This window comes from Podarcis cretensis, assembly GCF_951804945.1.
Source record: "Podarcis cretensis genome assembly, chromosome: 7".
Lineage (NCBI taxonomy): Eukaryota > Metazoa > Chordata > Lepidosauria > Squamata > Lacertidae > Podarcis > Podarcis cretensis.
In genome coordinates, this window is record NC_137176.1 from 37,829,092 (window position 1) to 37,855,157 (window position 26,066).

Below are 26,066 nucleotides of genomic sequence, written 5' to 3' on the forward strand. Positions count from 1 at the left end.
AAGCTTCTTAGTTATTAACCCACAATGCAACTGGATTAGTGGATACAAATTGCAGTTCTAAAAGAAATACTCAACATCTGAGTACAATTTTTTTATCACTTCCATGTTATACATTATTTTCCCGAGCTACCAGTTATCTCCTCACACAACGTATGTATCAATTGATTTGGCCCACTGCCTCTCGTCAGCGGCTAACCCATGTATTAAATTGTTTGTGTGTACTCAGTAATCACATGGATCATCCCCCTTAATGCAGTTTGTCTCAGTGCTGATTAAATAGGTTTTTAGCAGCAATGATGCAAGCCACATGGTAGCAGTCAATTTTTGAAGCAAGTTGGAGCATACCAATACATCTCACATAGAGAAGCTATTATGAGGAGGTATCATCAAGTGGCCTCCATATGGCAGTCACTGTATGAGACCAGGACTGAAAAATGGATTGATAGTATCAGTTATTCCTACAAATGTGGTACTTTGATGTCCTCATCTGAGAAATATCTATGTGCATTCTTCACTTGTGAATCCCTCAGCATATTTTTCACAACTCAAGACAACATAATTTTGCTACATATGTTCAACAATTCATAAGACATAAATATGTGTGAATAACCTCACACAAATGAACAGAAAGGACCCTGTGATGGAAATAATGGCAATATGTCAATCAGGAGGAGCACTATCTTGGCTCAAAACAATTCACTTATTCCTCTGGATCCAGAACACTTCTACTAGCAGTGCACAACTTCAATGGCTGCATAAAATATGCTTCCCATTACACTAAAGCAGATATGCCAAGTATATGCATGTATTAAATAACTCAATTTGCACATTTACAAATAATTTGCACATAGCCTAATATGATAATCTCTGTGGAAGACACTGGGTAGAAGTTAATAGCAGAAACAACATATGCAGCTTTCAAATTTCACTTTCCAAGTTCCGCTAAGGTATGTATTGGAGTGTGGAGGAACCAGTAACCAAAAGAGGCCAGTATGACTCAGGAGGTGATATAAAGGCAACTATAATAAAAAGTTTGTAAGCTGTACTGTTCAGACGTCCATGTGTGGGTATAAAGTGATGAGTGTTGGGTGCAGGAGAGCATAACACAAAAAACATTAACTCAAACGTTTTTCAGGGAAAGGAAAGAATGTAAATTCCAAGTAAGAGATTATTAGGAAAGGATCAGAGCAGCCAGCTAAAGAAGGAATAAGCCAAAATAATAATATCTATTTTGTTAGTCATTTATATACTACTGCTAATGGCAAGCTGCAGATGAGCGGTGTTGCCTTCATGTTTTACTGTGGCCAGAAAACAATTGGCTGAACTTTCTTGGAAACAGGATGCTAGACAAAATGGACCACTGGTCTGACCACTTCCCCATCTCATGCATTCTCTGTAATCTTTTATTTTCTTTTTCTTTTAAAGTAACTTATGGCAATTCATAGTTTTATTTTTTACTTTTAAATGCTGCACTCTAAGCTGATCTAATCTTAAAGGTCTATACAGGAGCAGACATGTATTTTTGCCATGGATGTCTCTTGCTTCTCCTACTAGAGTACAGAATCATAGAATTGTAGAGTTGGAAGGAATGCTGAGGGTTATCTAGTTCAATCCCCTGCAATGCAGGAATCTCAACTAAAGCATCCATGACAGATGGCCATCCAACCTCTACTTAAAAACCTCCAAGGAAGGAGAGTCTGCCAACTCTCATGGTAGTCTGTTCCACTGTCAAACAGCTCTTGCTATCAGAAAGTTCTTCCTGATGTTTAGTCGGAATATTATTTCTTGTAACTTGAAGTCATTGGTTCAGATCCTACCCTCCAGAGCAGAAGAAAACAAGCTTGCTCTATCTTCAAAGATGGCTCTCATATCTTCCCTCGGTCCCCACGTTTCCAGGCTTAACATACCAAACTCCTTCAACCGTTCCTCATATGGCTTGGTTTCCAGACCCTTGATCATCTTGGTTTCCCTCCTCTGAACACATTCCAGCTTGTCAATATCCTTCTTAAACCGTAGCACCCAGAATTGGACACAATACTCCAGGTGTGGTCTGACCAAGGCAGAATAGAGCAGTACTATGGCTTCCCTTGATCTGGACACTGTACTTCTGTTGATGCAGCCTAGAATAGCATTAGCTTATTCTGCTGCTGCATCACACTATTGATTCATGCTCAGTAGTGGACAGATACATTTTGATAGGGATAGTCCAGATAGAAGCATGGGAGAGAGAGAGAGAGAGAGAGAGAGAGAGAGAGAGAGAAAGAGAGATATGACAGGGTACTGCATTGGACCTAAATTTGGGCAAAACTCACTATGTATTTCTGAACATTTCTGCATGCTATATATAAACAATGAGTCGTTCCACAGAGTAAGCTCTCACTTATACAAGTCCTCCCAATATTTATAAATGGAGAAAGCTCTACATGAACTAGAGTGGCCACAACACACAGCACAAATTTCTAGCAGTTGAATAAAGTAAATCAACCTACAAGAATTCCAATATGAAATTGTGGGAACTGGAAAGGAACATAGGAATATAGGAAGCTGCCTTAGACAGTGCATTAGTCAGTACATGGATCCATCTAGTTCAGTATTGACTGCACTGACGTGGCAGCATGTCTCAAGGATTTCAGGCAGCACTTTTCCCCAGATCTACCTGGAGATGGGATGGATTGAACCTGGGGCTTCTTCATGCAAAGCAATTGTTCTATCACTAAACCATGGCCCTTCCCTAGATAATCTCATACCATGATATATCATGCGCGTGCCCATGGTTAGAACAAGAGAAGTCAAGATGGAAGGGAGGATTTAAAAAGACAAAGGGTAGAGAATGAAACAATAACAGAATAAAAGTTCTTTTGAAATCTTTGCAACTTTCCCTTTTCTTTTGTGTCTTTTTCCCCCTAATAATGTCAGCTTATTATGTTGCTGCTACAACATTCTGCTCTATTCTTATATGTTTAAATTCTACTATTTGCTATTTTTATTGTACTGTGTATTTTCATGTTTTAGAATCATTTTTATTGTGCTAGCCTGCATGTTTATACAGCACTTAATGCATTTACCAAAGTAGAAAAAAGCAAACATTTTAAAACTCCCACCACTCATTTGTAAACTCCTACCACTGCATAAGAATTGGAAGACAATTCTGAGAGCTGACCACATTTTCACATAATTTGACATAAAACTATCATTCCAAAAGTTTCTAAGAGATTCTTAAATCATAGAATAGCAACTTCACTTTTTGCTAGAGAATATTTTTTTAAAAAGGCTGTATTTAGTACTTAGGGGAGGGGAACTAAATACATACAATACAAACGATATATAACATTGGTACTGAAATGGTGAGTTTGGACCAGCTGCTGGGCCACAACCTGTTCAAAAGTCAAATGGCAAAACTACCACTATGCAAATATATTGTTTAAAAAGGAAAAAAGAAATGGGCCCCTGAGTTAAAGTCAGTCCTAGGTCTGAAAAGGTTGAAGACTTCAGCTGTAGAGCATTTAACTGGATCAGAATGCCACACAGACACACGTTGTCTCTTCGTTGGCCAGACAGAACAAATTATTCCAGTCCTTTATGACAACCTGGGGCCCTTGATATCAGGAGGGCGATTAGGTTCCCTGTCGCTGCTTTATGATTTACACTGGATTCCCAATTGTCCCAACCGCAATTCTAACATTTAAAAGTATAAATGATAACCTGGTTACACGTAGGGCATTCTGCTCCCATATCTCCCCTTCACACATACGATGCCCTGATCAAGTTACTCCTGTCATCAGAAGTTCAGGAGGTAAGTTATAGCACTACGAAATGCCTTCCCTAAGAAAATGTGAATGGCTTCATGTTAGCTTACTCTTCACTGCGCAGCAACAATTAGTTGTTCCAGAAAGGCTTTGGAGAAGATTTTGCTGTTTTCCCTTTGGGTTTTGCTGTTTTCCTGGGTTTTAATCCTGTCAGTTGCTTTGCAGACAACAGACCTCTAACTACTTTATAATTTTGCTGCTAATTCTATGTTATGCTACTGGCATTTTTATTTCTAAGCTATGCTTGAATTCTTACTCTTAAGTAAAGCAGATTTTTTTCTTTAAAATAAATACATATAAATAAATAAATGTATTTTATCAGTAGTCTTTGTTTCTCACTATAACAACCTAAATCCATAGTGCCATGGGATGCACAGAGCTGCCACTTAAGTTAGCACCCCCGTTTTCCTTAATGGAAGGGACAGTTCTCTTCATGTAAAGAGATGCACATGAAGGGCAGCCCTTCTACTGTAGTAAAGAAGGGAAGTTTTTAATGCACAGGCGCTACATGAACAAAGAGCCATTCAGTTGTGGTGCTAGCATTATTATTACTATTTTCAGCAGGATGGTAAAGATCAAGTTTAACATACTTTGGAGAGAATGGTCAGTAACAAAAAGAAAGTTGGTTATTATGCTTCCAGTAATGATTTATCCTTGAAAATCTCATGTAATTACATCCTGAACATTCCTACTAGTACTAGCTTTCTTGGAAGTTAATAGCAATCCTCTTCAAACATCACATTCTCTCTTAATAAGCATTTAATGAAAAGGCACAAGGCATACTGGGTTAGTTATACTTTATACAGAGTATTTTTCTTTTTGGCGCTGGGTTGGGGGAAGGTGAAGGAAAGAGGCTACATTATACATTAAATTCAGTGCCGAGTAATGTAACTGCACATTAAAAGTCAAAGTGCAGTTCACATGAGAAATAGAAACGCAAAGTGAGCCACTCATCTGGATAAAAACACATATATTATTAAATTTTCTCTCTTTATTACGTTGACCTATAAATGCCTAGATGTGCAAAACTGAAATGAGCAAATGGAACTGATCATACAAACAGGATCTGTGTGGGTCATATAAGCCACTGTCTTCAAAAATTCATGAGACTATTTGAACAAAGGCAAGAAACTGCTTAGGCACTCCACTCCTGTAGACTCATTGTAGCTGCCTCAGGACTGCCACATAGATGAAGCCTGTCTTTTCATATTCATCAGGTGCTGCACACTTCCACGAAGGTCATATATACTCTCATAAGATTTTCCACCTCTGTTAGTCACATAGGTTGATCACCTTCCTCTTTCACACACACACACATTTTTTTCCTCCTAAGTACAAAGGCATAACTCCATAGCTTTGATATTTACTATACACTGCAACCCAAGTTGGAAAGGAAAGAATGAAATAAAAGAGTGAGAACAAAATGTAACATTTCCCAAAGACTGCAAGGGTGTTTGTGATGTGAATGGTGGGGGCAAGCCTATGGGAATACATAAACACATAAGAAACAAACCTAGGTAACAGTGAACTATAGAACATAAGGATGGGTCTGGACTGCTAGTTGCATTTAGTTCTCATAGATATCAATGAGAATTAGTTCATTACTAACTTATCCTATTGGATTCAGTGGGTACCAAGCGCAACCAACAGTCTGAATTCAACCCCTAGTCCTGAGCCCTTAACTATGCCTTCACTGCCTCTCATTAGTGTTAACCTTGGCTAACGTTGGTGCTAAACTCTTCACCATTGTTAAGGTCAGTAGTGAGAGAGCTGTAAAATGCTAGAGACAGGATGGGCTGGGAAAAAGGATGCATTATGCTATAGCCCAAATACAGGGCAATAGGGAAACATGTACACTGGCCATGGAAAGGTATTTGGAATAATGAGCCATACTGACTGTTCAATAAACACCTGAAGCTTTCCTTATATTACGAAGGAACATGAAAAACTTCAAATGATAAGATTATTTAATGTTTTATTTCAATGGGTCATGGACATGTGACAATGTACTGGTTAGCTACATCGTAATATTCCAAAAGTGTTCTTATAACCTCTCCTTGGTTTGTGTTCTGCTTTTAAAACAATTAAACATGCATTGTGTGCAATGAACAGCACACCAAAATAATGTGAATGAAATATAAAATGTGGATTTATTTTCTAATAATATGGAACTGAGTCACAATGACAGGGAGCTGGCCAAAAATCAGTAGGCATTACTTGTTAACCATGTTCACTTCAAACTAGCAGAATTTAAATAATTATTTATCCAAAAAAATGATTCCATGGGATCTATCTATATGATTTTCTGTATTGACATATATGAATCAAGAATTGTGGATAATGCTTTCCTCTGAAACAATGAAAAACACAAGTGATAAAAAATTACCAACTGACACATAAAATTCATGTCCAAAATGTGCAAACAAAACAGCTTTCATTAGTGCAAGTATAAAAGATCTGTTCTATGTATGGATGCCCCAGCAGAAGTTAATCCCTCAGAGTAAAATAACCAACAGCAGCTCCAACAGGTTTGTCAATTGGAACTTCCAGGCCTGATGTGCAGCATTTCAGTGGCTCAACTCCTAGAGATTCATCTTACACAGATGCACTTTCCACAACTCAACTTACTACATGTAGAATTTCCAACAGCCTGAATAAATCCCTAACTAGAACCCGGACCCACTCAATGACGTCTCTAGTGAGGCATGCAATTCCTTCTTTCATCACAATGGCCTTTTAGATTGGAGGCTCAATAGCTTTTTTGGGTTGGGGGGGGGAATCCATGAGCAAATTGGAGTGTGTGGGAAAACAGTTCTATGTAGCTCAGCAGAGGAAAAACAGCACTTCTGGAGATCAAACGGGAAGGGGGGTGGAATCTCAAATCTTTTGACATTCAAGCTCACTCTTCTAAATAGTTACGTCTGGCTCACAGTGTGGAAGGAAAGAATAAAAAGCAAAATAGTCAGAGGGATATGTAGTAAAGAGTCCTCAAGACCTGAAGTCAATCCTCCCCCTATTGTCAAGCATCTGTCAGACAAGAAAAGCACTCTGGTGGATATCAATTCACTGGATGCCTGGAAGCTGAAGAGAGTGGGGAGGCTTATTAAGCTGGCCAAGATTCCTAAACTGCATGTGAGGATTGGCTCTCTTGCCCTTGAATCAAGGGTCTGTGACAGGTGATAAAAGTAAATCTTGGATCAGGAGATGTTTTGTGTCAACCCCCTAGACAGTTTGTATTGCAGCAGGGAATTATTTAAGCCATTTAGACCACTTTGATACCTATCCCCTTCAAACCTGCCTATAATTTGCTTGGGCACTCTGTGTGCAAGGAAAGCCATGTCAAAAGGAGGATACGGAAGAGGAAAACAGGATGTAAGAGAGAGAGAGAGAGAGAGAGAGAGAGGGAGAGGAAAGGGAAAAAAGAAAGGGATGAGCAAGGCTTGACACTGTTATAAAGCAGTTAGCCCAGACAAAAATCTCATGGCATCAGCCGAAGTACATTGAACCAAGTGGAAGGTGTATTGTGCAGCTCCCTGTGAAGAAAATAGTAGACATAGGTAATTTTTCTGGGAAAGAATCATCTCTGATTGTTTGTGCCACAGAGGCGGATAAATGCCAAAAAGATAGATCCCTCTGTCTCTGAGATACTGTCCTATATAGTATAAAGTTAATAGCAAAGTAATAACGAGCCTCCAGTCCTGACATAAAACATAAACTTAGACCTGCTCGATGCAGGCTTCATGATCTATAACCTGTAAATGCCTGCATTCAGAGCAGGGGGAACTCCACTAGGGTGGCATAAGCAGGCAAGTGCCAACCTGAAACATTAATTAGAACTTGCTGTCTAAAACCAGCTATTTTAATGGAGAGCGATGGAAGATTTACACACTTAAGTAAAAGCGACAGTATTTTCACAAACCATATATCGTAAGTAAATGAGCCAGAACAAGAGAGTAGGGCATGGATCAGAGAGAAATGAGTTCAGGTCTATCTTTCCTATGGACTCATTGTGTGGCTGTTGGTTAGTCAATAGTTCTCAGTTTTGGGTCAACTGTAAAATGGGAACAATATTGAACCTTCTTACAACTGTTTATGTAAAATGTTATCCAAATGGTATCAACAATTAATGGCAGTAGTACTAGTAGCAGTAGTAGTAAATGAGAGCAATAGGAGACATTACATGAGTAATTTTGTTACGAGAACTGGCCATCCAAACTTAAACCCAATAAGGCATTTTCCAATGTTTATCACTGTCATTCTGAATAATCTGTTCTTTAATACCATGAGAAGAATAAATTTACATTAGGTTATTGGATTAAAAAGGTCATGCAACTTCATCGTGCTGCATTGATGCAACAATCAATGAATTGATGCAATTAATTCTTGTCCAGTTTGCCCAGTGCACCAACTAGTGGAATGTTCACCCAGTTGGCAGCAGGTTTTTACAGAATATACATACATTCATTATATATGACTTGTTTATGTAGGGTGCATGCAGTTTTCTATATTTCTGTATGGAAGCCATTATTTGTGCAGGAAATTAATCTTGTATGAAAAATTCCTTAGGTGGTGAAGGAAATTAGAACTTCTGGAATCTTAGGGCACTCTTTCTCCTGTTTCAAGTATTACAAACATTTAAATTAGTGGTGACCAACCTTTAGCCCTTCAAATGTAGCTGAACTACAACTCCCATAAACCCTAACTTTTGGCTATGCTGGCTGAGGCTGATGGGAGTTGAAGTCCAGTAACATCTGGAGGCCACAGGCTTCTGATTTTAGAAGTTTCCGTCATGCTGTCTAAAATAAAGGAAAACTGGGGATATGATATTTATTTTTTAACAATGAAACCTCCTTGCAGTTGTTGAAAATCATTGAAAAGGTCTTGGGGCTACATGATTGGAGCCTCAGAAACAAGAAGGTAAATGTAAAGCACACTTCATTTATTATGCTTTCAAATTTCATGATTTCTATATCTCATGGTTTGAAAGGGCTTACCCATAATTTGAACAACTGAGGTTAATAATACAAGGGCTTTTTGTCACCCCAGCTAACTGAAAAACTTTATCACATTTCACAGCCTGCCAAGAAACTGACCTTTCTCTGCCAGTACATACATTTTTAAACATTTCATAGCTGAGGCCCAAGCAGAAGCAGTTATCTCGGTCAGCCAATGATCATCTTGAAAACCTCCTAAGAGCTGCCACTTCTAATTTAGCAATGGAGATTGCACAAACAGTATCACAACCAAAGTTCATGCAACTTTTATTCAAATTATGCTGATTATGTATTGACAAGCTATGCAAATTAGCCACGGTGCTCCAGTTCCTACATTCCATTTCCCTATCATATACAGAACTATGTAGAAACATCCATTCCATATAGAAAAAACAGCTGAGTCATGGAGTATTTGTGTGTAAGGAAAATTGGGTGGTGGGGTTAAGATTATAAACTGTATTTTAATCAGTATTTTAGATGCAGATAAGATTGGGCTGCAAGGAGGCAGGGTTAATCATGAGGTTAAAAGCCCCCTCCCTCTATGTTATATGGGGTGTTTCATGAGGAAGAAAAGAAAGAAAAGATACTTCCTCCCCACAACCACAGAACTGTGTGGTTCCCCCTTTCCACTATATAGCTAAAAAAATACCAGCAGGCTACTAGATGGCTGGGGAAAGGGGAAGGCAAAAACATGTCCTTTCCCCCTTCCCTATTCACTTCTCTGCCCCAATCTTCAAGAGGCCAGAATTGAACTACAAAATTCCTGTTCCAGGCTGCCAGGGGCCCAGGAACACTTCTCTTAGGTGGTAGGAACGTACTACAACATTGTGTTGCAGGCCCCACTTAAAGCATGCATTGTTCTTCCTGCACAAAATTTGATTTTAGTGTAAGAAACTGTAATAAGAGCAAGTTTTTAACCCTAACATGTACCTGAGGAAAAAAAGAACAGAAGAGCGAGACCACTACTATAATAGCCAGAACTCCAGGGAGACTGAGGGAAATAACTTAGTATATTCCCCGCTTTGCCATTTCCAACATCCTCGTGGGATAAAGAATAAGCTGGAACTTGGTTAGATAACTTGGTGAGAAGACCCCATCCCCAATATTCTAAATTATATTTAAAGCAGGCTGCTTTGGCCACCACAGGCTGTTGCTCCCCTCTGTTTCAAATAAACATGTACCTTAATAAAATTTAAAAGGATCCTCACAATTGGCATGGCACTTAGATACTTTGTAGCAACATACCTCTACCTAGAACAACTTTTAGAATTCCTCTCATTCCAAATGTTCAATTGCCCTACTGAACAGCTCTGTGTCTGCTTCAAGTATTTCTTTAGTAGGTGATCATTTATGATGATGGTGGTTTTCATACCATTTGTCAGAACGGAAAGCATGTCACAGTTCTTATCTTTTGGATGCTTAAAGCAACCCTATGAAAGAGGGTGACTTACTTACACATAGCATAATAAGCTATGTGTCTGGACAAATATCCGAATCTCACTCGCCTTTCACACATTCAAACACAACCCTCTGTCTCTGCTTACACTGACGCTACATTATATAATGTAACAGAATACTGCGACGGACTCTTAATAAGTTGTGGGTACAACTTGTAAGAGCTACAGTAGCCCTTCAACCAGGGCAGCATGAGAGTGGTTGGTATGTAGGGCTCTAGAAGATTAAACATGAATAGTACCCTTTCTGCTTTGTCAGGATTAGCCTTTTGCTCAGGAGTCACTAAGCTCCATATACTCATTCTGCAAAGTAAATCTGATGTGTACAAGTGGAACTGAGCATTGCACTTAACAGGACACTGGGATCTTCGGTGTCAACAAACAGATACCCACAATGCTTTCACATTGACCTAATATGATATATCAGATATTCTTCAATACATTGTGAGATCATATTGTAAGGTGATTATCATAACAGATTTAAAACTAACATGTGAGTTTAATACATCTAGTTTAATGCATATAGCACTGTCCTTATTTAATTTCTACTCAGAATTTCCCTCTGTAAATTGCAACTGCAGTTTCCGAGACTGCATGTCTGCAAGACCACAACAGGCTTTGACCATATGTATTTGCGGCATATGCTTCAAATTCCTCAGGATAATCTTCAACTCTCCAAATATGTTGGTTGACTAATCTCAGATCCTAGCTGCATATAGTTCCAGAGAAAGGATATAACTGGGCATTAATTAAAATGCATTAAAAATGTTGGTTAATAACAGCCAGCATCCTGAATCGAGATTGGGTCATACTATTAAAGAAAAACAGCTGCATTTAACATCTATGAACAACTACAGTCTTTTTGAGGAAAACATAATAAACATAATCATACAAATTGTACTACTGAGAATGAACCATTTAATCTGAATATATTCCCACTTTCATTTTCAAAAATCTAACATAGGCTAGAATCCTATGTAAACCTGGGAGTAAGTCTAATTGAACTCAGTGGAGCTTACTTCTGAGAAGACATGGACAAACTTTCATAGTTAATTTTACCAACATTAATAATTAGTTTGGAGCATGAAGTGTTTGGGGAGTGGAAACCTATATCCAAAGTGTCATGCATCAACAGTAAACAGAAAATGACAATGTTACAAAAAAAATTGGCCATATTTCAGTTGCTGGTGGGGGGGGGGACCACAAAATCTTGCTCCTTTAATTTTCAGATAGGAATTCTTAAGCATATTCTTATACAACCTTCATGCAGTCTGCAGTCAAGCTGGGCCTCTAAAATAAACCTTGTGTACTTAATTTTCAAAGAGACACCTGCTATTCAAAATTATCCTTTTTTAAAAAAAAAACATTAGGTTCATAAATAAAAGCATTTGACATAGACCTTAGGCATACCAATTTGTAAAGGCAAACAAACAAGCAAGCAAGCAATCAGCAAACAGTTATACTCTCTGGACTGCTATGTGCTATATGATTCCCTTTATTCCCCAGCCTGGATGACAGTCCTTTGCCGCAGAGAAAATACAAAAGGGTAGAAGACAGCTTAACTGACCTGTGTGCTGCCTCCGATGCTTGGTGAGGGCATGACGTGTCCCGCCAGCAAAGCCACAAAGGTCACATAGGAAAGACTTCTCGCCTGTTGCAACAATAAACAGATGAGGGACTGCGGAGGTCACAGATCATTAAAACATATCTATCAAGGCTTTCAGGGTTACTAATTCCTCCAATCAAATGTTTCCATGTAAATATGTCAAATGGGAATGAAATTACCACTGCGGTTTATTGACTGTGATAAAATCTGAAAAGCACCACTGAACATAATTACATACTTGTCAGACCCATAAAAATTAGCTTTATTATCAATGGAATGGTTTTGTACAACTTCATTTCTGTTAGATGTCTTCCAGATGGGGCTGCTTTATGCACTTGAACAGTTTTTATGCATATCCTGATTTTTTACAATTCCCATACATCTGGCCTTTCTGTGCTGAGGAAAGACTGCCTAGAAAAGTTAATATACAGTATATATATGGTTCTGCTTAAATAAAAATATATTGGATTTACCCACAAAATAAAGATGTTGAGCAAATTTTAACTGACTTGATCACAGTGCTCCTCAAGAATCTCCCAGTAAATTATGGAAATTAAATTATTTTCCAGAAAAGAAAACAGGCAACAATTTAAAAAGCTCTGCTATTCTGTACCAATAGGAGCTCAGTGCTGTTTATGTTTCTAAAACTTTCATAATGAAGAAAAACAAGTCTGGGAATTACTTCAGAAATTGAAGTAGTACTTGCATTGTTCATATTTAACGACATGTCTTTATTCTAAGCCTCTGAACCCATTAAAATATAGATTTGGCAGGGTTGGTAATTGTTAAAAGTGTATAAATGTACACTTATAAAGTATTTTTATTCCAGATAAAAATTTGCCTTCTGCAGTTTATAAATGCAGTATATCATTTCACAATAGCATTTTTAGTCAGTAAAGCCCAGGCATGTGAAGCAGATTCATCCCACAAGACCAACCAAGAAGGGTATTACAGAATAATAATACTAACCTTGGAGAGAGCCAGAGAAATCATAACACAGCTTTAACACACAAATGAGTCATTTGGCTCATTTGGAGAAAAAACTGTACCCTCCCACCCTGGTATCAATGGAAGGGAATTAAAGAATCTGGGAAACTATTTCAAATAAATGGCAACATCCCTTTTATACTTCCAGCTCACAAGGAAGTGGAATTACAATATATGTAACTCCATATAAGTTTAGAGGCCTGTTTTCCCGTCACTATTAGTTTTACATTTGTCTTCCTATTCCTTATGAGTGTCTGCCTTCTGTGCAACAGCTTTAATTTTCTGACTCCCTACCAGCAATCTTCATTAGTCGATGTAAACCTTGAAGAGGTATGGAATAATGCAGCCAGGATTAGACTTAGACACCCTGGCAGCTAAGAAATAGTATTATGCTGCCACCACTACATTGACCTTCCTGTCCCCAGGCCTGGCAAATGCTACCCTCTCACTTTACGTAGCTCTAATCATTGAATTGCTGGCAACAGCGCCTGCTGTGGCTGTAGACACTAATAAGGAGGAGGCATGCTTTGTTGCAGCTGGGACAGATGAAGGTATCTGGTTGTGCTGATGCAGGTGTACCATCAGTTGGGCAAAACTGACACATATCACATAGATCAGGGCTGCAGAAACTTTGACCTTCCATATGTTATTAGATTCCAGTTCCCACCAGCCTGAGTCAGCATGGCCAATGGTTAGGAATAATGAGTGCTTTAGTCCAGTAACATCTGTAGATTCTAAATTTCCCCAGCCCCGTCTAACTAGCCTAAACTGCTGTTATGCTAAAAAACAAACAAAAGATTGACAATGCAGTGAACTTGAAGAGGCAAGCTATACATCTATGTGAAACTTTCTAGCAATGGAAAGGTTCCAAACAGTTCAAATGAATATTCGGTAACATATACTCCCACATTATATGATTTGTCTGAGAAAAGGACACCTTATAAGTGATTTTGTATGGCTCAGTAAAACTGGTGTGTTATGGAGCAACATCAACACAGTCATTAGCAATAGAAAAATAAGTATTCTTGCCATAAATCTAGAAGCAACCCATAGCAACCAGGTATTTAGGGCAATTTTCCTTGTCAATACACACTGGCCTTAATCCAAACACTCTTGTGCCATATCACATTCATGTACTGTATGGCATTTTACCTTTCAGGGGAGACCTGAATGTCATTAAAGCCTGCAGGTTTTTATGGTTATGAAGGACACAAACAGCACTTTATATCATGCTGTCAAGTACATATGAACTACTTGGTACCAACTATGCAAAAGCACTGCATGCTTACTATGTAAAATTGGACTTATTATAGTACCCACTGAATTCTTTATATACCACCAAATCCTGTATTCCCACAGTAGTCAGTGGGAATTATCTTTATTGAATAATGGAGAATGACTTTTTAAAACGACATAAATCTTGTAAAACATATTGCCTTTATTTAGGACTGTCTTCTAGGCATACAAGAACAGAAGTAACTTTGGGAATGGGACATATTTTATAGTTGCAGTGAGTTTATCACATCCTATATCCTTCACACTTCAGTTTTCCATGTATTAAGTTTTTGTTTTGTTTGAGTGCAGACATGTAGATTGGCTGAACAATGATTAGGTGCAATCCCGCACATAGTTAGGTATGCTGGAAGACATGTAACTGTGAACATGATTTCGGTATTTCAGTCTTACATTAAACAATTTTACAATTCATTCTTCATCCAGAAGTTACAACCTTTAAACTTTGAGAAGGATCTAAGGGGCAATATATCACTTCAGGTACAGAGGGCTGATCTAACGTGCCATGTTTATATGATAACAGGAATGTAATAGAAAATGGGTCTTTTCTTAACAACTTGAATTAGTTTCAAGTGTGCCATTTTGCATTCAAATGTAGAAAGACACGGAAACCAATCCTTTATTTTCTATTAGAAAACAGCCACTGTCCCCTATCTCTCATTATGGTGCAGACTACAAGACCTAACAACAAAAATCCATATTATTGATCTAACCAAGTCTCCACAATTATTCTTTAGAAGGAAACGCCGACGATAAATTACATCTGCACTGGCTTTTCATCTGCTGTTCGATATAAGTGATCTCTCAGGGCAGGCTGGAGACCTTAAATCGTCAACACCCTTGTCAAAGAAGCTAAGGAGGCCTGGGTTTCCTACAAACTGCCTTGGAAGAACTTTTAACCTATAATTTCTAGCAACAACTCATTTCATTTTCGCAAAACTGGGGGGAGGATCTTTTCAGGAATATATATATTTTTTTAATTTAATGGAACACTGTTTCATCTTTCTAAGAAATGCCTACAGAATTTTGATTTCCAGATTGTTTTTTTTTACATTTTTACAAGAACATCTCTTACATTTTTAACCAAGACTTACATATACTGTTTTGCTAAGGAGCTAAAAAGTAATCTCACTTTTCGGCAGTTTTAATTCGCATCCCATGATGTTACAATCTATGCTACAGTTTAATATTATTCTTAAAGAACTAGGCTGCATGTGAAGAGTTTCTATAATAATGTTATTTGTAGTTAACAGCTGATTATTAAAAGCTTTCTAGTCCTTCACAGCAATCTTTGTTCTAATAAGCTTCACTTGCATCAAGTTTTAACTCAAAAAGTACAGGTATTAACACTGTTTTCCTCCAGCTGTAGAAAGCTTTTCACTGTGTGTTAAATAAAACTGGTATTTTATGCAGTGTGAATTTAAACTGTGGCCAATGCACCTTCAAAATTATTGCTGTTCCTCAGTACTGCTGGAAACTGCTTGGTATCAAATATCAATACGTCAGTTAGGCTTGGTTCTCATGGATATTTGTAGCCATTTCCTCCTTCCTGTAAATTTTCCTCAACTTGCTTTCTTGCTCATTTATTTAATCAGTCAGTCAAATAATATATTTATCCTGCCTTTCCGCCAAAGGCCAAAAGTTATCCTATGAATAAATGAATTATATGAACCAATAGTACGGAGATATGCTTTCCAGCAATTTCTGCCATTACTATAGCTCCAAAAACTACACTTGTTTATATGGCGCCCTCTTTCTAAGATCTGACACACATCTATGCCAAAGCATGATTCCACTGAGAAAAATCAGTAGGAAACATGATTTTTTGAGTCAACATAGTCGGGTGATGTGAAACTTTACTTTTCACTTCCAGAAGCTTGAATTTGTTTCATTTTTTTCATATTGCCTTCAGTAAATTTGAAATATTGATTAATTCCAACCACATTATCAGTTATGATATTGTGATCGCATTAAAAACATATGCAGGAAGCTTCCTTCATTAAGGAAAGAACATAAAAGCAAATTTGAAGAATGTTAAAAATGAGCACAAAACCCTTCCTGGAGCAGCAATAAACTGTGGGTTGTTGCTATTGTTCACCTAGATCATTTTCACATTAAAGGATAAATTTAGAAGTTCTCATACGATAAAAAGCAACAGGTGGATCTCTGAAGCCACACACAACCATGGACTTTTTGTTTGCTTAACTACATTTTGTGCGCAAGCTCACAATTGTTCTATGTGGCTTATAATAAATGTACCAAAACAATTTAAATGTTAGCATCACCTGTGATGCTAACATCTATCACCACAGAACAGAAAACTGATGTTGCAAACAGAAGGATTTGTTTCAGACTTAGAGCCTTTCTTAAATGTAGCCATTTTACTTGCTAGGCACAAAATCTAATGCAACAAGCCCTCTACCATCACCCCTTCATTTCCCTGCGCCCGCATCAGGTTAAGAAAAGCATGAGCCAAACCTGTGTGAGTCCTATAGTGGTCTTTCATGGCCGATACTGTCAGGAAGGAATAATGGCATGTAGGCCATGAGCACTTATATGGCTTTTCTCCTGTGTGGAGTTTCATGTGATTGTTCAATGCCCACTTCTCTGTAAAACTTCTGTCACATAAGGGACATGTAAATTTCCTGTGTAAAAAAAAGGGGGGGGAGAAAAAGAAAACCAGGTGTTAACTTTATACACACACACACGCAAACCCCAAAACTGACAAAAGAAGCATGTTTTTTAACTCAAAGTGTGGTAAACGCAGAGACTTTCATGAAGAGAATTGCAGACCTGGTCTGTCATGTCTGTATAACCAGGCATTGATTTTTCTGTCGAGACCTGGCACTTCAGCCATTTATTCTCTGCTTTGCGGTTGGGCCCAACGGGTTTGAAAAATTCTGTTACAGTCCAGTCACCCCTGAGGCAAATGTGAGAATAGATTTCACCTGTACAGGCCTACACCACTTATCCAGGGCATGGGCTGTCAGAGCAAAGGCTAAATGAAAAGCTATCCATACTAAACTACTCAGACAATCACACCGCTCTGGTGCCATGCTGCTGCTACTGCAGTGTGGAGGTGAAATACTACTTGTAATAACACTGTTACCGTAGTAAACAACAACAACAAAACTACAAAACTAAAAAAAACCCACATGTGTTAAGAAGACAGGGGGTGGAGGGAACAACAAAAAAAACCTATCTTCAAAAGATTTATCATTCATTGAAAAAAATTTTTTGCACTGCTTAACTTGAAGTACTTATTTCCATGGTTAAATATGAAAAGCTGGCTAAAAACAAAAACGTTAAATAGCTTAAATTTATTATTATTATTATTATTATTATTATTATTATTATTTCAACTTATACACCACCCTATACCTGGAGGTCTCAGGGCAGTTCCCAAACAAAACCACAACATAGAAAATCAAACCAAAAACAATACCCCCCCCCAAAGGCACATTCTAAAAGGGTGTTGGATGTCAATAAGATCAACCAAAGGCCTGGTTAAAAAGGAATGTTTTTGCTTGGCACCTAAAGGTGTATAATGAAGGCGCCAGGAGAACTTCCCTGGAGAAGAACATTTAAACAGTTGCGGTTCCCTCCAACGAATTCTGGGGACTACAGTTTGTGAAGGGTGCTGAGACTTGTTAGGAGGCTCCTATTCCTCTCAGAGAGCTACAATTTCCAGAGTTCCCTGTGAAGAGTTTGACTGTTAAAACCACTCTGACAGTGTTAGCTCTGTGAGGGGAGTAGAGGTGTCCTCAGCACTCTTCAAAGGCTACAGCTTTCAGAATTCTTCGGGGAAAGATATCATAGTCTTTAAATGCAGTGCGAATATGGCCCTTGTGAGGATTCAAAGGGCCGGATGGAGGCCTGCATGGTCACATTTGGTCTCCAGGCCTGAGGTTCCTCATCCCCATCCCAGTTTAAATGATTACAGTTTGCAATAGCAAAGAGGTGGATTTAAAAAAACAAACAACTCTTCCCAAAGAATATCAACAGTGCTGAATATTCGAACTACAGAGAGGGAGTTTTCTCATGCTCAGGCCATGTTTGGAATAGTTACATTCCCAGTTGACACTGACCCCACTTCTCTGAAAAGTGAGGCTATGGATAAGAACAGCTGCAGCTTGAATTTGGCACTTGAATTCAAGCTTAAAAGGAAGGATTGGCTGTTAACTCATAGAATCTTCCTCTGAAGCCACATCTTGAAAACTGAATCACCTAATATAATATTACTTCTGCATAGAACAGAGCCTTTAATGTGGTGGCACCTGTCCTCTTTATAAATCCCTCCGTGTCGAAATATGTCAGACCACTACAAGATTATGTTTCTGGCATATGCTAAAAACCTTTCTTTTCACTCTGGTCTTCCCAGATTACTATTAGATCCCACTAGTCTATTATTGGTATTAGAGAACGCCAATTTGGTGCAGTTATTAATAGTTCTGGAACAGAACCTGGGAGACCAGGTTTCAAAGCCCCAGTTAACATAAAGCTCACTGGGTGAGCTTGGGTCAACCACTGTCTTTTAGTATTACCTACTGTAACATGGCAGCTCCTGAAAACTTATTTCTGGGGTTCATTTACGGAACTAGAAGGTTGGCAAGGCTAGAACATCATGCTGTAAAAAACACCTTTCTTTTATTTTTTTTCTTATTCTGCTTAGTGACATAAGCTTAGAATTCAAAAGGCTTGAATGTAAGAAAGATCAGATAATGTGTCTGGAAGACGCCCCTTGACCACAAACACACTACACTGTTTAAGAGGGTTTACTCCCTCCTACCATATACAGATGCCACCATAAGTTAGGGCATAGTATACATTGGAACAGGCATAATAAGGATCACATTTCTTCTGGGCAACTTTCCAGGGGCCACATCCCAGTGTTGGGTGGGGCCATAGGCTAAAGTGGGTGGAGCAGCAAACATAAATTTTAACTTTTACAGTAGACCAGTTTTACATACAGGCATCGTTATCTATCCTCCATCCAAGCCAGTGGAGTAGGGCTGGTGTAACTGGCAGAGTTCTGAAGACCAGATAGAGAGGGGTATTCCCCACCCCTAATATAGGTAGTGTAACAGAACATCAGTGCTATTTCTTAATGTCTTGTCTGAATCTAATCTAATATGGATCCAACAAGGAACAGAAACCTGAACCCAGGTGGTAAACACTCTGCAGAAAGCACAGGCTATCAAGGTCATGAACTCACAGGTTCAAATGAATAAAGTCTGTCTGCAAAAAAAGACAACTCAGGTTTTGTGGACTTCAATGACGCTATTAAGTAAAAGCACATAAAATCATCCTATTATGTTCATATAGTCAGAAGAACAAACCTGTATTTAGTTTGTAGGTTGTTGTTGCTGTTTTACAAAAATATCTACAGAGTTTTGGTACAGCTCTCCAGTTTGCTTTACAAGCATTAACAAACAATTCACATCATTTGCATAATGCAATCTGACTATATATATATATATATATATATATAACAATTTACACTTACATTAAACAATTGCTAAATTTCCCAATAAAACCATTTTCATACACAAGGGTTGGAGGAAGATAAAAGGATCAAGAATGATGTGTGTATGTGTGTGTGCAGATGTGCTTGTGCGTGCACACATACTGAATTGAAAACAGACTTTCAAATTACTATATCACTTGATCATTGCTTGGTGGCACTAGAAAATGACAAATATAGCTAAATACTTCCAAATGCACCGTAAAAAAAATATCATGTCCGTATATCTCTATGACAGGTCTTCATGCATTTCACATTTCAAAAGCATGGCAGGGATCTTATTTCTAAGATAAATTCCCCTATCTACTTATTTCCTTGTGTATTTATTGTGGATCTAACCTTCTACTACAAGAAATAAATAAGCAGGTTAAGTAGATGCTATCTTTTAACAAATAGTTTCTCTAGACTGCATTACAACTTTATGAATGACAAAATAAATCCCTCATTTTTAAATCTTCCAAGACGCGCATTTAACAGCATTGCACCTATTGAACCCCAATGCATACTCTATTATTCACATACAATAAAAATGTTCAAGTAAGGTTGAGTGACTGTCTTAAAAATGACAAAAACAGCAAATACAGACTAAATAGTGAAATATCACTGTGCTGAAGTAAATCTGAATACTAGACAAGTCTAATCTAATAATCAGAAGGAATCAAAATGGAACTGCAGTCAGATATAATTTCTTTCTTTTTTTTGTATTCTGCTCTCCTTTCAAATATCTCAGAGCAACTTTTCTTTATTTTTTGTGAGGTAGACTAAGCTCAGCTGATTAGCCCTCCAAGGGTCATCTTAGCTAAGAGAACAATTCATACCCCTGATCCACTGTGTTAGAATGGGTTTGGACAGAGCAGATTTGTTCCTCCAACCAGCCCGGCCTGACCAGCTTTGCCATGAGTAGGGATGCTCCACTGACCAGGAGCAAGTGGGTAGGAGCTTGCTTTTGGCAGGAGCAAGTGGGTAGGTATTCCTTTCTTTTGGCAGCCAAAGGAAACACTCAAAATGGGGTGCTGTTGGGGGTGTGGGTCTAGGTCATAACAGGGTTCACCAGATCCTGAGCAAGTCCTGCTGCTGTAACGTGATAGCAATGGGCCTAATTTGGGTTTCTTTGCTGGGCCAAAACAAAAATGGTGAAGGGGATTTTTTCATGCCCACCACCTTTCACCTTGGCCAGTGTGAGCAGCAGGACAGTGGCTGGGCTGCTCCACCAAGCCTGTTGTGTGTTAGGAGTGCACTTCTAAGTGCAGATCTAAACCAGCATTTTCTATAACTATGTCCAACACGCTCATCACTGTACAGTTGTCTTTTGCCAAGGAGTAGAGATCCCAATTCCAATGCAAGGGAACAATTCCTGAATTTGCATTAGAAACAGAATTGGGGTCTAATCTCAGTGCAGCAAGTAAAACATAATTTTTTTTAATAATGATTGGGGGGCTCAAGATACAGTAAACAAGCACATTTAGATCTTGAGTAGATGGAAATGTGCCACCTTGCAGCTCCTATGCTTCTTCAGTATATCCTGGAACTGGATTCTCAGGTGTTATTATATAGCCATCTTTCAGGGCACGCCTACCTTTAAATTCCTATCTGATTTTTAACCATTTTGAAATTAGGAGGATATGAAATTGAGAAGATGGAAGCTGACCACAGAATTATTATTTTTTAGAATATATGGGACTCAGGCCTATGGGCCAACTTGATACAACCAATAGCCATTACCTTGTAATTCATACAGTATGCATTAAGGCATAATGGAAAGTTCATAATTTATCATCTTCCATGGTCTTATAATATCATGTCAATTTAACAACGTTAATCCTGCTACAGAGCTTTTTATAATATACAATCACTTAAAATAATGTCACATCCCACTATTTAATGCACATGGAGGTATGTTTCATTAACACACCTCTATGAATTTTTACTGGTACAAATATATAATGTAGAAAAAATGGAACATCTGTATATATAATATTAATGAGTCAAACCCCTTTGCACCAATAAAGCTTACAGTTTCATTTGAGTGCTGTTTTTACTTTACCTTATATATCGTGTAATCCCTCAAGAGTACGAGAACCTAACTAATAACACAGTCAACATTCATTGACTTGGTTAACTCCCCCACTCCCAGTTTTCATGAAAAATATCAGTAAGATTTACAGCTGCTGGCAACTGTATGTCTTGATAGTTGCAGCCATCTCATTCAATCCAGCTGTCCTTATCTTATTATTTTCATTTTTGGGCTATTTAATAAATTATTACTTGGCTCTTAGAAGTGTGTTGTGATATTCATTGTTAGGCAAACTCAGAAAAACACCCGCAAACCTGCGATGTTGGCATACCAGGAAGCTTTTAGTCAGCCGAAATCAGCCTGATTCATGACCCAAGTTCAACAACACGCCAAAACACACTTATCTGCATGAGGTCACTTAATACCAAGTTCACAACTGGCCAGACATTTACATTAAAGAAATCTGTTCATAATATCTCAAGAATCAGCCCTTAACATTATTCAACAGAGGATCTTTGAGGTTCTTAAAAACAAAAACAAAAAACCCTGTTTTCAGGATCTGAATGATCTGTAATGCATATAGATCTGAACGATCAAATAATTTAGCTTGGGGCTATGGTCATCTGAATACCACAGACTTTTCTCCAGAGAGACTTAGACTGCTTCCAGTTCCCAGCATTTACTTGATCTTTTCTATCAAAAGGATTTATTTATTTAGGAATTCAGTGGTCCAGTAGCTTTATTGCATCACTACTAGCTCACTACTAGTGAAATATCAAAGGCACAGGCATTCATCTATCTCATACCAAAAGGCAAACTTATTTGGTTTAATGGTAGTCAGTTTGATTAACTAACAAGCAAGTTAGAATTTACAGAGCAATTGAGGTTATTTCTCTTTATAAACTTTATAAATAGACTTCTCATAATCTTACTTCCACTTAAAAAAGGAAGTACCTCTGTTTAGGTTTTATACAGAATCATGTTTAGTTACATGATAATGGCAATAGTCTGCTGTAAACTAGAACCTAGAAAGTTCTAGTTTACCTAGAATTAAAAACACACAACAAAACAAAATGTGAAGATTTGATTTTAGTCCTATATTATAAGGTAAAGGTAAAGGGACCCCTGACCGTTAGGTCCAGTCGTGGATGACTCTGGGGTTGCGGCGCTCATCTCACTTTCCTGGCCGAGGGAGCCAGCGTACAGCTTCCGGGTCATAATAATAATAATAATAATAATTTATTATTTATACCCCGCCCATCTGGCTGGGCCTCCCCAGCCACTCTGGGCGGCTTCCATAGAAAGCAAAAATACAATAAAATATCACACGTTAAAAACTTCCCTGAACAGGGCTGCCTTAAGATGTCTTCTGAATGTCAGGTAGTTGTTAATCACTTTGACATCTGCTGGAAGGGCGTTCCACAGGGCGGGCGCCACTACCGAGAAGGCCCTCTGCCTGGTTCCCTGTAGCTTTACTTCTCGCAGTGAGGGAACCGCCAGAAGGCCCTCGGCGCTAGACCTCAGCGTCCGGGCAGAATGATGGGGGTGGAGACGCTCCTTCAGGTATACTGGACCGAGGCCGTTTAGGGCTTTAAAGGTCAGCACCAACACTTTGAATTGTGCTCGGAAACGTACTGGGAGCCAATGTAGGTCTTTCAAGACCGGTGTTATATGGTCTCGGCGGCCGCTCCCAGTCACCAGTCTAGCTGCCGCATTCTGGATTAGTTGTAGTTTCCGAGTCACCTTCAAAGGTAGCCCCACGTAGAGTGCATTGCAGTAGTCCAAGCGGGAGATAACCAGAGCATGCACCACTCTGGCGAGACAGTCCACAGGCAGATAGGGTCTCAGCCTACGTACCAGATGGAGCTGGTAAACAGCTGCCCTGGACACAGATTTGATCTGTGCCTCCATGGACAGCTGTGAGTCCAAAATGACTCCCAGGCTGCGCACCTGGTCCTTCAGGGGCACAGTTACCCCATTCAGGACCAGGGAATTCTCCACCCCTGCCCGCCTCCTGTCCCCCAAAAACAGCACTTCTGTCTTGTCAGGATTCAACCTCAATCTGTTAGCCGCCATCCATCCTCCAACCGCCTCCAGACACTCACACAGGACCTCCACCGCCTTCACTGGTTCTGATTTAAAGGAGAGGTAGAGCTGGGTATCATCCGCATACTGATGAACACCCAGCCCAAACCTCCTGATGATCTCTCCCAGCGGCTGCATGTAAATGTTGAAAAGCATGGGGGAGAGGACAGAACCCTGAGGCACCCCACAAGTGAGAGCCCAGGGGTCTGAACACTCATCCCCCACCACCACTTTCTGAACACGGCCCAGGAGGAAGGAGCGGAACCACTGTATGACAGTGCCCCTAGCTCCCAGCCCCTCAAGACGGTCCAGAAGGATGTTATGGTCGATGGTATCAAACGCCGCTGAGAGATCCAGCAGAACTAGGAAACAGCTCTCACCTTTGTCCCTAGCCCGCCGAAGATCATCAACCAGTGCGACCAAGGCCGTTTCAGTCCCATGATGAGGCCTGAATCCCGACTGGAAGGGATCCAAATGGTCCGCTTCTTCCAGGCGTGCCTGGAGTTGTTCGGCCACCGCTCGCTCAATCACCTTGCCCAAGAATGGAAGATTTGAAACTGGGCAATAGTTGGCCATCGTGGCCGCATCTAAAGATGGTTTTTTAAGAAGCGGTTTAATAACCGCCTCTTTCAGCGGGTCTGGGAAGGCTCCCTCACGGAGGGAAGCATTCACCACCCCACGAAGCCCATCGCCCAGTCCTTCCCGGCTAGCTTTTATAAGCCAGGATGGGCAAGGATCCAGGAGACAGGTGGTTGGCTTCACTCGTCCAAGCAGCCTGTCCACATCCTCGGAGGTAACAGATTGGAATTGATCCCACTCAACTTGACTAGACAGAACTCTAGCACTCTCCCGCCCCGGCCCTGCTCCCACGGTGGAGTCTACTTCTTCCCGAATCAGAGCGATTTTATCTGCAAAAAACTTTGCAAAATCATTGCAGGAGAACATGTGGCCCATACTGGGCCCCGATGTTGCAGGTGGTTCCACTAAATTGTGAACCACCTGAAAAAGTCTCCTGCTGCTGTTTTCTGCAGATGCAATAGAGGCGGTGAAGAAATTCTTCTTCGCCGTCGCTATCGCCACTTGGTAGGCTCGACGTTGAGCTCTAACCTGTGTCCGGTCAGATTCGGAATGAGTTATCCGCCACCGGCGCTCTAGCCGTCTCAACGATTGTTTCATTGCCCTCAGATCCGTGGAAAACCACGGGGCTGTCCGGGCTCCATGCAATCGGAGAGGGCGCTTCGGAGCCAAACAGTCAATAGCCCTGGTTAACTCCACATTCCAGCGGGCCACCAGGGAATCGGCTGAAAGGCCATCAACATGGGATAAAGCATCCCCTACCACTCTCTGGAAACCATTTGGATCCATTAAGTGGCGGGGGCGGACCATCCGAATTGGTCCCACCTCCCTGCAGAGGGGATGGGTCGCAGAGAAGTCCAGTTGCACCAGGAAGTGATCTGACCATGGCACTTCTTTCGTTTCGCTTTTACTTAGTGTCAGATCACCAACATCCATAGAGGTAAACACCAGGTCCAAGGCATGTCCGCGACTATGGGTTGGGCCAGACTTATTCAGGGACAGCCCCATGGAGGCCATGCTTTCCACGAAGTCCCGAGCAGCCCCTTGTAAGGTCGTGTCGGCATGGATGTTAAAATCCCCTAGGACGACCAGGCTAGGTGTCTCCAGGAGAACATCCGCCACGACCTGAAGCAGCTCGGGCAGAGAATCCTTGGTGCAGCGGGGAGGTCGGTACACCAAAAGGAATCCTGTACTGCCCCTATTGCCCAACTTCCAGAACATGCACTCGGAAAACTGGGTCTTCCCAATAGGACGCCTGGTGCAAACTAATGACTTCCTAAAAATCACTGCAACCCCCCCTCCCCGCCCACATGACCTGGGTTGCTGTGCGTAAGAGAAACCTGGTGGACAAGCAGCGGCAAGGACAGGCCCATCTGCTTCATCCAACCAAGTCTCTGTTACACATGCCAGGTCAAGTCCTCCATCCATGATCAAGTCATGGATGGCAGTAGTCTTATGAATCATTGACCTGGCATTGCACAGCAGCACCTTCAGGTCATGTGGGTATCCCTTGCTGATTCTAGTATCCATCCGGTCAGGACCAGACCCGGAGGCAGGGATAGTCCTCAGACAACGACTAAACCTGCCTCCTCTGTAATGACATGGTCTGGTCTTAGCATAACTCCTCCTACCCGTGATCACTGAGATCGGTTGTCCCAGTGCATCCCCCCCTGTGGAACATGCCCCAGCCATTTTGTGGGCTGGGGCCCACTCTCCGGCAGCCCTGA

At 40.1% G+C, this 26,066-nt stretch overlaps 1 protein-coding gene across 1 annotated transcript in view; it reads right to left on the reverse strand.

The window, feature by feature from the left end:
- The window catches only part of ZNF407 (zinc finger protein 407), a 347,724-nt gene that overhangs the window by 119,960 nt on the left and 201,698 nt on the right, over positions 1-26,066 (reverse strand). The window contains exons 5-6 of the mRNA XM_079983722.1: positions 16,619-16,785; positions 11,822-11,905 (exon numbers count right to left, since the gene is read on the reverse strand). Coding sequence (XP_079839848.1) covers positions 11,822-11,905; positions 16,619-16,785 — 251 coding nt within the window. The remainder of the gene's footprint in view (positions 1-11,821; positions 11,906-16,618; positions 16,786-26,066) is intronic.